Below are 11742 nucleotides of genomic sequence, written 5' to 3'. Positions count from 1 at the left end.
ATGCCTGGGACGTGGTCTCATGTTAACAACTCACAGGTGGTCTGCCCTTGACCTCCCCCGCTGTCCCCCCTGAGCCCCGCCCCCACTCTGCGCAGTCCCTGGAGCAGGTGCATTATGGTCCCGCCATGTGACTGAGGGAATGGGACTCCCGTGGGCTCCCCTGGCTGAGAGCCTTCAGCTGTCATGTGGCAGAGCCAGGCTGGGAATCAAAGTTTATGTCTCAACCCCAGCGCCCAGGGCCCAGGCCCCAGGCCGGCCATGTTTCTGCTTCATTGAGGAACATCCCTGTTCCCCTAAAGGCCATGAGGTCAGAGGCCCTGGCCCCGAGCCACCCCACCCGCTGTGGACATTCCCCAGAACAGCCTGTCCTCCCCACGGCTGCTGAGCTGGCGAAACCGAACTGACCACCGTCCTCCCGTTTACAGGAAGGCCCTGCCGATGGCAGAAACAGGACCTGAAACTGCCTGAGGGCAGCAGGACCCGGTGAGAGCGGGGTGACAGGAGGGGGGCCGGGCTGCGGGCCCGGGGGAGGGGGCCACCCGGGGAAGGCCCTTCCCTTCTCTGGGGAACGGAACTTCCGCTTTGGACTGAGAGCATCAGGCTCCCGGCTCCTGGTCCCACTGCTGCCCGGCCCACCGGCATCGCCAGTGGCCTCCCAGGACGCCAGGTTCCAGGTGAGGAGCGGGCGTGGTGCCTGGGGGACTGGCCGGCGGGACCCATGGGGTGGCGGGTGGTGATTCCCAAAGTGCAGACCTGGCACCCCCTGCCTGGGAGCCCCCGGGTTCCTGCCTGGGCCCAGGCCTTGGGGAGGACTCTCTCGGGAGGTGAACTTGGAGACCTGACTGCCCGGGGCCCAGGGGATGGGGAGGGGGCCTAAAATGGGAGTCACTGGCATAAGGTGAGTCCTGCTTCTGCCTCTGAAGCGCTGGTGAGGATCTGGGGCCAGTCCTGTACCTCTCAGCTGGGACCCTCTCTGGGAACATCAGAACCTCTCAGGAGTCCTATGTGCCCGAACGGAGGTCAAGGTCACCCAGTGGTTAGCCTACTACCTGGGTCAAGATGTCAGAGGCAGACGGATGGCAGGACCCAGGTGCCCCTCCACCCAGCCCAGCACCCCCAGCACCTGCCTCCTCTTATTCCCATGCGTTCTCTGAGAAAGCTCAGCATGGCTCTTCCAAAGAAATCATGGCTCTCGCAGGTGAGGGGTGGTTCGTTATGAGCTGGCACTGAGCGAGCTCGGCACTTGGAAAGGAGGGGGTGGGATCAGGCCCCGCACCAGGGGCCTTCTTGTTCTATAGGTTCCGTCTCACTTAATCCTCTGGCAGCCCTGTCAGGTAGAAAGGAACTTTGCCAGAGAGGTCCGGGCTCCTGTGTGAGGCCATGCAGGGAGGTAGCAGCAGGAGGGGGAAGGGTTCAAGGTCAAGTGGGCCTGACTCCAAGTCAGGGATCAAGGCGCCGTTGGGTAGGACGGAGATGGAAGGGTCAGCGATGCAGGAAAAACACAAGAGTAAGGAGCAAGGCTGATGGCGGTGATGACAGTGAAGGCAGGAGGTGGTCAGACCAGATGAGTTTTATGTCTACATCCAGGCTGAGACTTAAATGAGCCAGATCTCAGATCTTCCCGCTGCCCCGACCCACTTCCCACTTCCCCAGGAAACCTGAGTCTCATCAAATCTCAGGACCTGCTCCCCCTCCCTGCCCCCACCCCTTCGCTCTGAGCCCAGCCTCTCAAAGGGACCGATCTTCTTGTACTTTTCCAACCACCTCCCCTCTTGTCCCCAAACTGGGGGATTCTTAGATGATGGTGATCGTTTAAAAAAAAAATAGCTAATATGCAATAAGCATTTCCAACGTAAGCCCTAACTCACCAGTCCTCCCACCAACCCTGTGAGCTAGAGATCAGTATGAGCCCCATTTGTGGGAGAAACGGTGGCCAGAGAGAAGGGGCCAGCCTGCAGCCCTGAGCTAAGGAGGCCTGTGTGGACCTGGCATTGCTTTCCTTACGGCCTCCAGGCCCCTCCCCTCACCACGGGGGTGTCTGCCGCGCACAGCACCAGTAACAGCAGTGACAAGAGCGTCCTTCACTGGGCACCAGCCGGCCGCACGGCTCTCGGTGCAGCCGGTGCATGAGCTCCCCCTGCTGGCCGTCAGGCTCCAAAGCCCAGGTTTCCACCACCAGGTACCGCAGCCTCTTGATGTAACACCTGTGAGTGTTGAGGTCCAGTGGGCACAGGGAGGAGGGGGGATCGGGAAGGAGAGGGGGAGAAGCTGTAACCTTGATGGAGGTTCTCGCTCTCTCCACGCTCAGTTTCCTCGTCTGTAAAATGAGAAACCAGGGATGCTTTCTCGAGAGGCCGTTGTAAGAACCAAATCCAGTGCAGTAACGGCACATGAAGGTCTGGCACCGAGCCTGGGGCCCGCTAAGTGCCTAACGCACGGATTGTTCGAGTTGTCAAACTACCATTTGGTAAAACCTCCAGCAAGAGAGGGAGCTGATGCTCACTCAAAACTAAAAATAAGCAGATGCCCTGACTCGCCCTGTTCTGAGCCGGGCAGAGCCCACGCCAGTCCCTGGGCCCTGGTCACAGCCCCAGGCAGCCTCCCAGCCCAGAGCCTGGCATGAGGCAGGAGCCTGGGCAATGGGTTGATTGGAACCAGAGGAAGGGGGTGAGGCTAGTTTTCTGATCCCCGCAAAGCCTCCGTGTGCCAAATTCTGGGCGGGCCCGGCCAGCGTGCGGCGGAGATGGAAGGAGTTTGGCCACGGCCCCGCCCGTAACAAACTCCTAGGTAACTGTGGATGGGCTGCTGTCTGATGTTGGAGCCTCCGTTAGGAAATGATCACAGCCCGCTCTCCCAGAGTGCTACGAGGATCAGACCGCAGCGGCAACAAGTCTGATCAGACCACAGCCGCAGGCCCTCCCCCCCCCCCCCCCCCCCCCGGCCGGGTCACTCCGTCCGCTCCCTCTCTGCTGGCCTCTCTCCCCCCTGCTGGTCCTCCCCCTTCCAGGCTCTCTCCTGCCTCTGGCCTCTGCCTCCACCGTCCTTTTCCGGGAACATTCGGTCCTTTCTGTCCCCTCAGGTCCCAGCCTAAACTTCACTTCTCAGAGACACTTTCCCTCCCTCCCCCCACCCCCCACATCTACAACGTTGTCCTGATGAGAGGCCTCCCCTCCCCAAACCTGCCCTTTCCCACCCCAGCACAGTCCTCTCCCTCCGGGCGGGCGCTGTCCCTGCTGCCAGAGCACCCGTCACCCGTCCCTAACCATTCCGCTCACCTGCACGTTGGCCTCCGTGAAGGCAGAGCCACATCTGCCCGGTGCACCACGGTGTCCCCAGCGCCCCGAGCAGGACCCGCTCAGAGGACACGGGCACGACGGAACGAAGCCACGAGCCAGCCCACGAATGAATGAATTCGTTAGTTGATTGATTCATTCGCGAGAGGCGGCCCCACAGTAGTCAGTAACCTACCCCATCTGCTTGTCCCCCCAACTCCCCACGCAGGAAGCGGCGAAGACTGTGGCGATGAAGACGCCGAGGGGCGGCTTCCCGGCGCTGCTGCTGCTGCTGCTGCTGGGTCCTCCTGATGTCTCCCAGGCCCAGGACTGCACCGGACCCTCGGCCGGGTCCATCCCGGGCATCCCGGGCATTCCTGGGGCGCCGGGCTCTGACGGGGCCCCTGGGACCCCGGGGACAAAGGGAGAGAAAGGTGCCGTCTACTCTGGGGACACACAGGGGTCACTGGTCGAGGCCCCACTTCCTGCCGCCCGATCCCCAGCGGCTCGCCCGCCTCAGAGGTTCCAGAAGCACTTGGTGCCCATCCGCTGGCTGAGCCCTCGCAGCCACTGGCAGGGAGGGGATTCTGGTTCCCATTGCACAAAGGGGCCCCGCAGATACGGAGGCCGAGACCAGACCAGGGAATCTCCGACCACCAGACCCAGGCAGAGAGAGGGCACCCCGCAGGCACACGGCCCTGCTGGCTGCTTCCTTCCCTGTGAAATGTAAACAAGGGCATTTCGGTGGGGTTGCCACAGGGTTCAAAGTAAGGTGACCAGATGTCCCGCTTTTGGTGGGACAGTCCCGATTTTTAACAATTTGTCCCACATCCCAAGGTGTTTAAAAAAAAAAAAAAAGTCCCGATTTTTGGAAAGAATTGGGATTTTTTAAAAAACACCTCTGGACGCGGGACAAATTGTTAAAAACCAGGACTGTCCCGCCAAAAGTGGGACATCTGGTCACCTTAGTTTCAAAGACTTCCTGCCATAAAGAACCCCCCCCCCACCCCGAAATCTAGTTCATTCGTTCATGGACCCATAGCCAAGCCCTCTCCCCAAATAGCCTCATTTATCCTCACGAGGCCACAGAACCTCAGCACCCCCGCTTTACCGAAGAGAAAGCTAAGCCTCGAAGAGTCTGACTCACTCGAGGCGACACAACTGATAGGGCATGTGTCTGCCCCGAATCCACGTTCTCAGCCACGGGGTGCTGCCACCCTATAGGGAAAGAGGTTTTATCTTGTGTTGTGCCGAACCCAGGGCCGTGGCTGCTTGGCGTGGCCGAGTGGGAGGATTCTAAGGCCCACGCCCAAGTTCCCCCAGAAAGACGGCGTGATGGCTTAGGGGTGTCCGCCGTGGGGGAGGAGGAGGGAGCACAGCGGGCTGACTGTGTGCGCTCATTCACTACCGGCCTCCAGGCTCACCCTGGACCGGGGTGCTGGGTGAGCGCGTGAGGAGGGCCGGCCTGTCCTTAGGGACCCCATGTGTGAGTCCGAGCACATCACAGGCTCGGAAACTGGGCTGGAAAGGGACATGGAGGCGCTCTGCCCATCCCCCTCCTTTTCACCGAGGGGAGGGAGGCTAAGACCCAAGAGGAGCAGGGCCCTGGCCAAGGTCACTGGGCCGGCTCCCTGCCTCTCCCGCCTTTGGTTCTTGGCAGCGATCTGGGCCTCATCTCTCCTCTCCCTGCTCTTCCAGGGCTGCCAGGGCGCGCTGGAGACCACGGCGAGTTTGGAGAGAAGGGGGACCCGGGGACTCCCGGGAAGCCAGGAAAAGTCGGCCCCAAGGGCCCCGTGGGCCCCAAAGGCGCCCCAGGGCCCCCCGGTCCCCGAGGTCCCAAGGGTGAGTCGGGAGACTACAAGGCCACCCAGAAGGTCGCCTTCTCGGCCGCCCGGAAGATCAACACGCCCCTGCGGAAGGACCAGATGATCCGCTTCGACCACGTGATCACCAACGTGAACAACAACTACGAGTCCCGCATGGGCAGGTTCACCTGCAGGGTGCCCGGCCTCTACTACTTCACCTACCACGCCAGCTCCCGCGGGAACCTGTGCGTGAACCTCATGCGCGGCAGGGAGCGCATGCAGAAGGTGGTCACCTTCTGCGACTACGTCCCCAGCACCTTCCAGGTCACCACGGGGGGCGTCGTCCTCAAGCTGGAGCAGGGCGAGAGCGTCTACCTGCAGGCCACCGACAGGAACTCCCTGCTGGGCATCGAGGGTGCCAACAGCATCTTCTCCGGGTTCCTGCTCTTCCCGAACCCGGAGGCATGACCTGTGGGCCCTGACTCCTCCCCCACCCCACCCCCTCGCCCGCCAGCAATGCTCACTGTACCCCCAGCACGACCCCCACACGGTCAGTCTCCGTGGAGGTTGCGGAGTGAATGAGCAAATAAACTCTTCATGACCAAGGGCCCGTGGTCTAATTCAATTCTGCATCCCAGCCCCTGGCACATAGTAGGTGCTGAGAAATGCTGCTTGAATGCCCATTGAATGAATGGATGAATGGATGAATGAATGAATGAACGAATGAATGGCCTCTGACAACAGGAATTCGTTCTAGTTGGAGGTGACTGGAGGGCCAGGCTCTGTGTCAATCTCTGTGACAGCCACACGGTGGGAGATGGGGAGGGAACACCATCTGTTGAGCACCTACTATGCTCTCAGCACTGAGCTAGACACTTTCCTCCTCTCATGAATCCTCACACTTATCCTTGGAGACATGGTGCATCGCGCCCAGTTTACAGAGGAGAAAACTGAGGCTTGGAGGGACAAAGGAGTGTCCTCCATTCCACAGCATGGCCGGGATTCAAGGGCAGGTCTGCCTACGGATGACCTGGGACCTCCTTCATGGCAGCATGTCTAGGCCAGCCTCTAAAGGCTTTTCTGCTTAAAATGTCACACATCGCCAAAACCGGTTTGGCTCAGAGGATAGAGCATCGGTCTGCGGACTGAAAGTCCCAGGTTCGATTCCGGTCAAGGGCATGTACATTGGTTGCGGGCACATCCCTCGTGGGGGATGTGCAGGAGGCAGCTGGTCGATGTTTCTCTCTCATCGACGATGTTTCTGGCTCTCTATCCCTCTTCCTTCCTCTCTGTAAAAAATCAATAAAATATATTTTTAAAATATGTCACACATCCCCACCCAAGGTTGTCATGGGGCCCCCCTCCGAAGTCTTCACTGATCCTGGAGCCAAGACTCTTTCCCTTTTGATTCTCCCCAGTGCTTCCCCTCCCAATAGCTCCCCAGACTGGCACAAGCCCGGCCATCCCATTAGAACAAATGCTTCCGTGAACATGGGATCCAGCTGCCATGTCTCCCTCTGAGCCTCCGGGCCCTGCATCTCTCTCCACAGATTGGCCCTGTCACTGCTTGGGCAAGTGGGGGTAATGGGTTGCTTTCCTCTCCGACAACATCCTTGGCCACTGGGTTAGCCCCTACCCTCATGGAAGTGGCATCTATTTCCCAGATCCCAGAAAGGGAATCTGATTGGTCCTCTTTGGAGCAAGGCCTCTCCTGGCCCAATCAGCTGAGGCCAACAAGCAGCAATAACAGCAGCTCAGGATTATTCAGGCAAATGTCTGGCAACTGTTCTCCCCAGGATCAGCCACAAGGAGAAGGTACCCTAATCCAGTGGTTCTCAGACTTAGTGAGCCCCACAGACAGCTGAAGGGCTGTTGGAATTTGCATTTCCAAAGAGTTCCCAGCTGCTGGTGCTGCTGGGAGGGGAGCAGAATTATGTGACTCTTCCAGAACCACTGTTGCCCTAGTTGGTTTGGCCTGCAGACCAAAGGGTCCCGGGTTCAATTCTGGTCGAGGGCCCATACCTTGGTTGCAGGCTCCTCCTTGAGCTGAAGCCTGGTCAGGGCTCGTGCAGGAGGCAAACCAATCAATGTGTTTCTCTCACATCCATGTTTCTCTCTGTCTTTCCCTCTCTCTCTTCCACTCTCCCTAAAAATCAATGGAAAAATGAGGATTTTTTAAAAAGTACCGTTCTAATCTTATTGTTCCCATTCTACAGATAAGAACACTGAGACTCAGGGAGGGGGTGCTACTTTGCCCGTGTGACACAGAAGACCTAGGATTCAGATCCAGGTCTGTTTACCCCGGTGTTAAGCTCTGTGCCCTGTTCCCCAGCCTCTGGGTGGGGGCAGTTCTCAGAGCAGCGTGGGCGGGCCCTGCTGAGTGTCTGCCACCTCCTGCCTGCAGCGCCTCATCCCAGCCTCCCCACCTCCGCTCCAGGTTCTGCCGTTGGATTCAGCTCCCCGAAGTGGACGCCCTCCAGGAGAAAGGATGTGTAAACTCTGAAGGCTTTGAAATGTGTTTCCGAATGGAGGGCTGGGCAATCAAAGCTGAACTGCCAGGCGCAGTCCAGGCTTGCTGCCACCAGGGGGAGCCCACTCCAGGGAAGGACAGCCTGGGAGAGGGGTGGGTGGGTGGGTGGATGGGTGGTCAGAGCTCCTCCGTCCTCCCTCTCTTCCCCCCCAAGCCCATTCTGCTCCCTGGGTGGGCTGTGAGCTTCCAGGGTGGGCTTCGTGTCAGCTTTGAAGACCCAAGTCCCTCTAAGCCAGGGTCCCCAAGGTGTGGTTCCGGCATCAGCGCCACCCGGGAGCTGGTTGGACATGCAGGTTCTCGGGCCCCACGACCGATGAGCTGAATCACCTTCCACGTGATTTCGATGCAGCGACAGCTGGAGACTCACTGCTCTGGACCGGGGTTGCCAAACCTCTCCTGCAATTAGCCAGATGGGAGCTCTCTTCAGCTCTGTCTGCGGGCCATCCAGTCCATCCCTGCTGTGACCCCTCACCTCCGCGTCTGCAGCGAGAGAGCAGCCGCACGCTGTGCGCGAATAAGCGAGCGCGGCCTCGTTCCCATAAACTTCTGTGGAGACTGGAATTTGGATCTTACATAACGTTCCTGCGTCACGAGGTATTTTTCTCCTGATTTCCCCCCCAACCTTTTAAAAATGTAAAAGCCATTCTTAGCCGGCAAGCTGCGCACGGTCTGTGGGCTGCATTTGCCAACCCGCTGCAAACCCAGCTGTGGCTCTGGGCTCCGAGGGAGAGGGGCAGGAGCCCGAACCCAGGACCGCCTGGCGCCCAAGCCTGAGTGCCAGCCAGCCAGCTTCCAGCCTTGGGACCAGAACAGAAAAACTCTTGGGGCCTCGTTGCCCTTGACTGTAAAATGGGCACCTGGCTTCCCATTTCAGCGGACAACAAAAATCCCTGGAAATTATCGGAGTCCAGACCCCATCCCAGAGGTTATAGTTTCCTAGGACCTGGAGGAGCCCAGAAAGCTGCACTTTTCCCAAATATCCCAGGTGATGCTGGCACAGGTGGTCCTCTGTCTGCCCCCCTCCCCCCCACCCCAGCCCCCAAAGGAGAGGGTTGTGCTCATGGACAGAAACGCTGTGACTAGTGGTGGCCCAGTGTCTGCCCTCAGGAGCCCATTGGCTGCATCGGGTGGAGGGAAAGGGGAAATAGACTTCCTCTCTGCTGAGAGCTTCACAGGATGAGCCATGCAGGGAGGGAGGAGAGGCTGGAAGCCGGGAACGGGGAGGACGGTGGTCTCAGAGAAGCTGCATTCAAATCCCACCTCTGCCACTCACAGGCTGTGTGTCCTCAGGCAGATTACTTAACCTCTTTGGGCCACAGGTGTCTTATCTGCCACATGGGGGTGAGGATCCTACCCCCAGAGAGTCCATGAGGACTCAATGGGCTTTTATGGGCAAAGCCCCCAGGATATAGGTCACCACAAGTATTGACTATAGCTATCCCTGGTGGGCTGTTATTGGAATTGGGTGCTAAAATGGTTAGGGCTTCTCAAACTTAAATGTGTTCAAACCACCTGGGGTTTTTGTAAATGCAGGTTCCAATTTGGGGGGTGTAGAGGGGGTGCTGAGAAGTTGCTTTTCTAACACGCGGGTGGTGGGGAGTGGTTGGTGCTGCTGAGCCGGAACGCACTTAGGTGGCTGGGGTCAGGAGCGCGGGTTCAGCGTGTTGATCTACATGAACTTGAATTCTCCCATCTGTGGTCGGTGGCACACGGGGCTGGTGAGGGCGAGCACGCAGAGATTACCCTCTACCGTTCCTGCTGCCTTTGTGGCCATTGTGATTACATTCTTTTTCTCTTTTTTTAAATTTTACAAATTCTTTTTTAAATTTAATAAATTTTTATTGTTCAGATTATTACAATTGTTTGTCCTTCTCCCCCCGCCCCCATAGCTCCCCTCCACCCGGTTCCCACCCCACCCTCTGCCCTTACTGTCCTCATCCATAGGTGTACGATGTTTGTCCAGTCTCTTCCCGCACCCCACACACCTCTTTCCCCTGAGAATGATCAGTGATTCCGTTCTGATGATGCCGGGGAGGCGTTCACAGCAGACAGAGGCAAGGGCGAAGGGGAGGGGAGGGGCCTATTTCCCGGACGCTGAGCACCCCTTGCCCTGAGCACTGCAGGTCCCACCCCCCCACCCCACCGCACCCCGTTTCTCCTCCATGTCCCCGCCTTTCTGGTCTCCTGCTGACCACGGGACACCAGGTGCCCTGCCTTAAACCACCCCCTACCCAGCGCACACACAGACGCACGCCCTTTCCCAGCAAGCTGCGAGCTGTGTTTATTTTTGCACACAGCCAGGAGGCATGCTCACAGACAGCCCTGTGGGCCAGATGCAGGAGGAGAGAAACCCGCAGGGCCCACCCAGGGAGGGACGCCCCCAGCAGTGGAGGGACCTGGCCGAGCAGGAAGCACCCCGGGTGGGATGTCAAGAGCTCCCAGGCCTAGGCTGGTCTTGGAACCCGGCTTGCTGTGTGACCTCAGAGAAGGGGCTACCCCTCTCTGAGCCTCAGACGTCCCTGCAGAAGGAGGGGCTTTAACTCAGCTACATTAGACTCACTTGTGACAGAAACAGGTCTCAGGCTGATTAGGAACCTAGGAGAACTCTGATACCCACAGGACCAGGGGAAAGAGTTATTACACGGTCACTGGCCAGAGAGGAAGCCATGTCCAAGTCCCCCATCACACCTCAGGTATCCAGCACCCCCACCTCCACAGAACAGAGCGATGGCCGGGGGGAGGGGGGAGCTAAGGAGGCCAAAAATGAGATTTTCGTGGCCTGGAGAACCCAAAAGATTCATGTTTATTAAGAAAATGGATGAAAACACGGATGTCAGTTAATTAACTGATGGATGAATGTTTCTCATTCTAGAGCGTGCAGGGTCTAGGGATGGATCTACATGATACATGCTCACTAAATGGCTGTTGAATGGAAGGAAGGAAGCCAAGATGGAAGGAATGTCAGAATCATGTGCTGCCTGGAAAGAGGGAATGCAATCCTGTTCCCGGGGCCCTTGGGGAAGTTTCCACGGGAAGGTTTGGCATTTCCAAGGGAAACAAAGGCAGGAGGGAAACGCAGCTGAGATCAGGAATGTGCCAGGCATGCAGACATTCATGCATTTAATCCTCATGACACACCCTCCCCCCACCACCGCCACCACACACACACACACACACACACACACACACACACACACACGCACACACACACACACACATGCACACACACACATGCACACACACACATGCACACACACACACGCACACACGCGCGCATTGTGAGGGTGCAATAGAGAACTGAGGCCCAGAACCTGCAGAAACGCCCCTCGCGTGCAGGTCTGCGTGGCACATACCTGCTTGGCAGCCTCCCTCCTCACTTCCTGCCTCCCCACCTCGTTTCCTGTTGCCTTTCACAGATTCTTCTCGGTACCACGTTGTCATGTATCTGTCCCTACGAGCTCTCTCACAGCATCTGGGGAGCAGGGAGAATGTAAACAAGCCAGCAGCAGAAAGAGGGCAAAAAAAAAGCGAAGTATGGTATACAGAACACCTGCTATGCCCGACGCTCGGTGCATGATCCCTCGTTGGCTTCTCACAAGAGCCCTCACCAGGTTCTTACCAGGTTCAAGTCCAGCTTTGCCACATTCGAGCTGGGTGACATTGACAGTGGAGTCCCCTCCTCTCTGAATTGCTGTTTCCTCGGCTGTGAAAGGAAGCGAAGGTGGCTGATATCGGTAGGAGCGCCCAATGAGGGGTGTCTGTAAAGCGCCTGCCAGGGGCATAGTAGGACCACAAGCAAGAGTGGTTATTGAAAGGAACCACCTGCCGCGCCTGACGCGTAGGAAGCCCCCAGCAGCGTCAGCACCCTCGCCTACGACATGAAGCTGCTGGTGGCTGTGAGGGTCGGTCCTGGGCTACAAGAGACAGAAACGCTGGCGAGCCCCGTGCCCATCTTGGGACACACGCCCCCCCTGCCTCCATGGGTTCGCAGCGGCGCTTTACGAATCAGTGTCCCAGGCAATCATATTAAATTCCTTCTATCGATACTTACTGACACTGGGTTCTTATTTGTGATGTAGGTACCATGATCATCATCACCACTGTATGGATAACGAAACTGAGGCTCGGACAGGGG

General features: G+C 58.1%; 1 protein-coding gene across 2 annotated transcripts; it reads left to right on the top strand.

The window, feature by feature from the left end:
• Positions 1-445: 445 nt before the first annotated feature.
• On the top strand, positions 446-5684 carry C1QB (complement C1q B chain). 2 transcript variants are annotated; one of them, XM_084875141.1, is made up of 3 exons: positions 446-674; positions 3502-3706; positions 4971-5684. In XM_084875141.1, the coding sequence occupies exons 2-3, from the start codon at positions 3523-3525 to the stop codon at positions 5543-5545; spliced, it is 759 nt and encodes a 252-aa protein (XP_084731267.1). In that variant the 5' UTR covers positions 446-674; positions 3502-3522; the 3' UTR covers positions 5546-5684. The 2 variants fall into 2 exon arrangements, with proteins under 2 accessions (XP_084731267.1, XP_084731268.1); XM_084875142.1 differs by lacking the exon at positions 446-674 and adding an exon at positions 2018-2179.
• The last annotated feature ends 6058 nt before the right edge of the window (positions 5685-11742 follow it).

This window comes from Pipistrellus hanaki (genome assembly GCF_964339955.1).
Source record: "Pipistrellus hanaki genome assembly, chromosome: 2".
NCBI classification, from domain to species: domain Eukaryota; kingdom Metazoa; phylum Chordata; class Mammalia; order Chiroptera; family Vespertilionidae; genus Pipistrellus; species Pipistrellus hanaki.
This window is presented reverse-complemented; position numbering and strand designations above follow the sequence as displayed.

What these genes read in the sequence shown, in the direction of transcription:
- C1QB (XM_084875141.1), top strand. Translation starts at nt 3,523, where the DNA reads ATGAAGACGCCGAGGGGCGGCTTCCCGGCGCTGCTGCTGCTGCTGCTG. An exon ending in GGGGACAAAGGGAGAGAAAG is followed by an intron (nt 3,707 to 4,970) that starts GTGCCGTCTACT and finishes CTGCTCTTCCAG; the next exon opens with GGCTGCCAGGGCGCGCTGGA.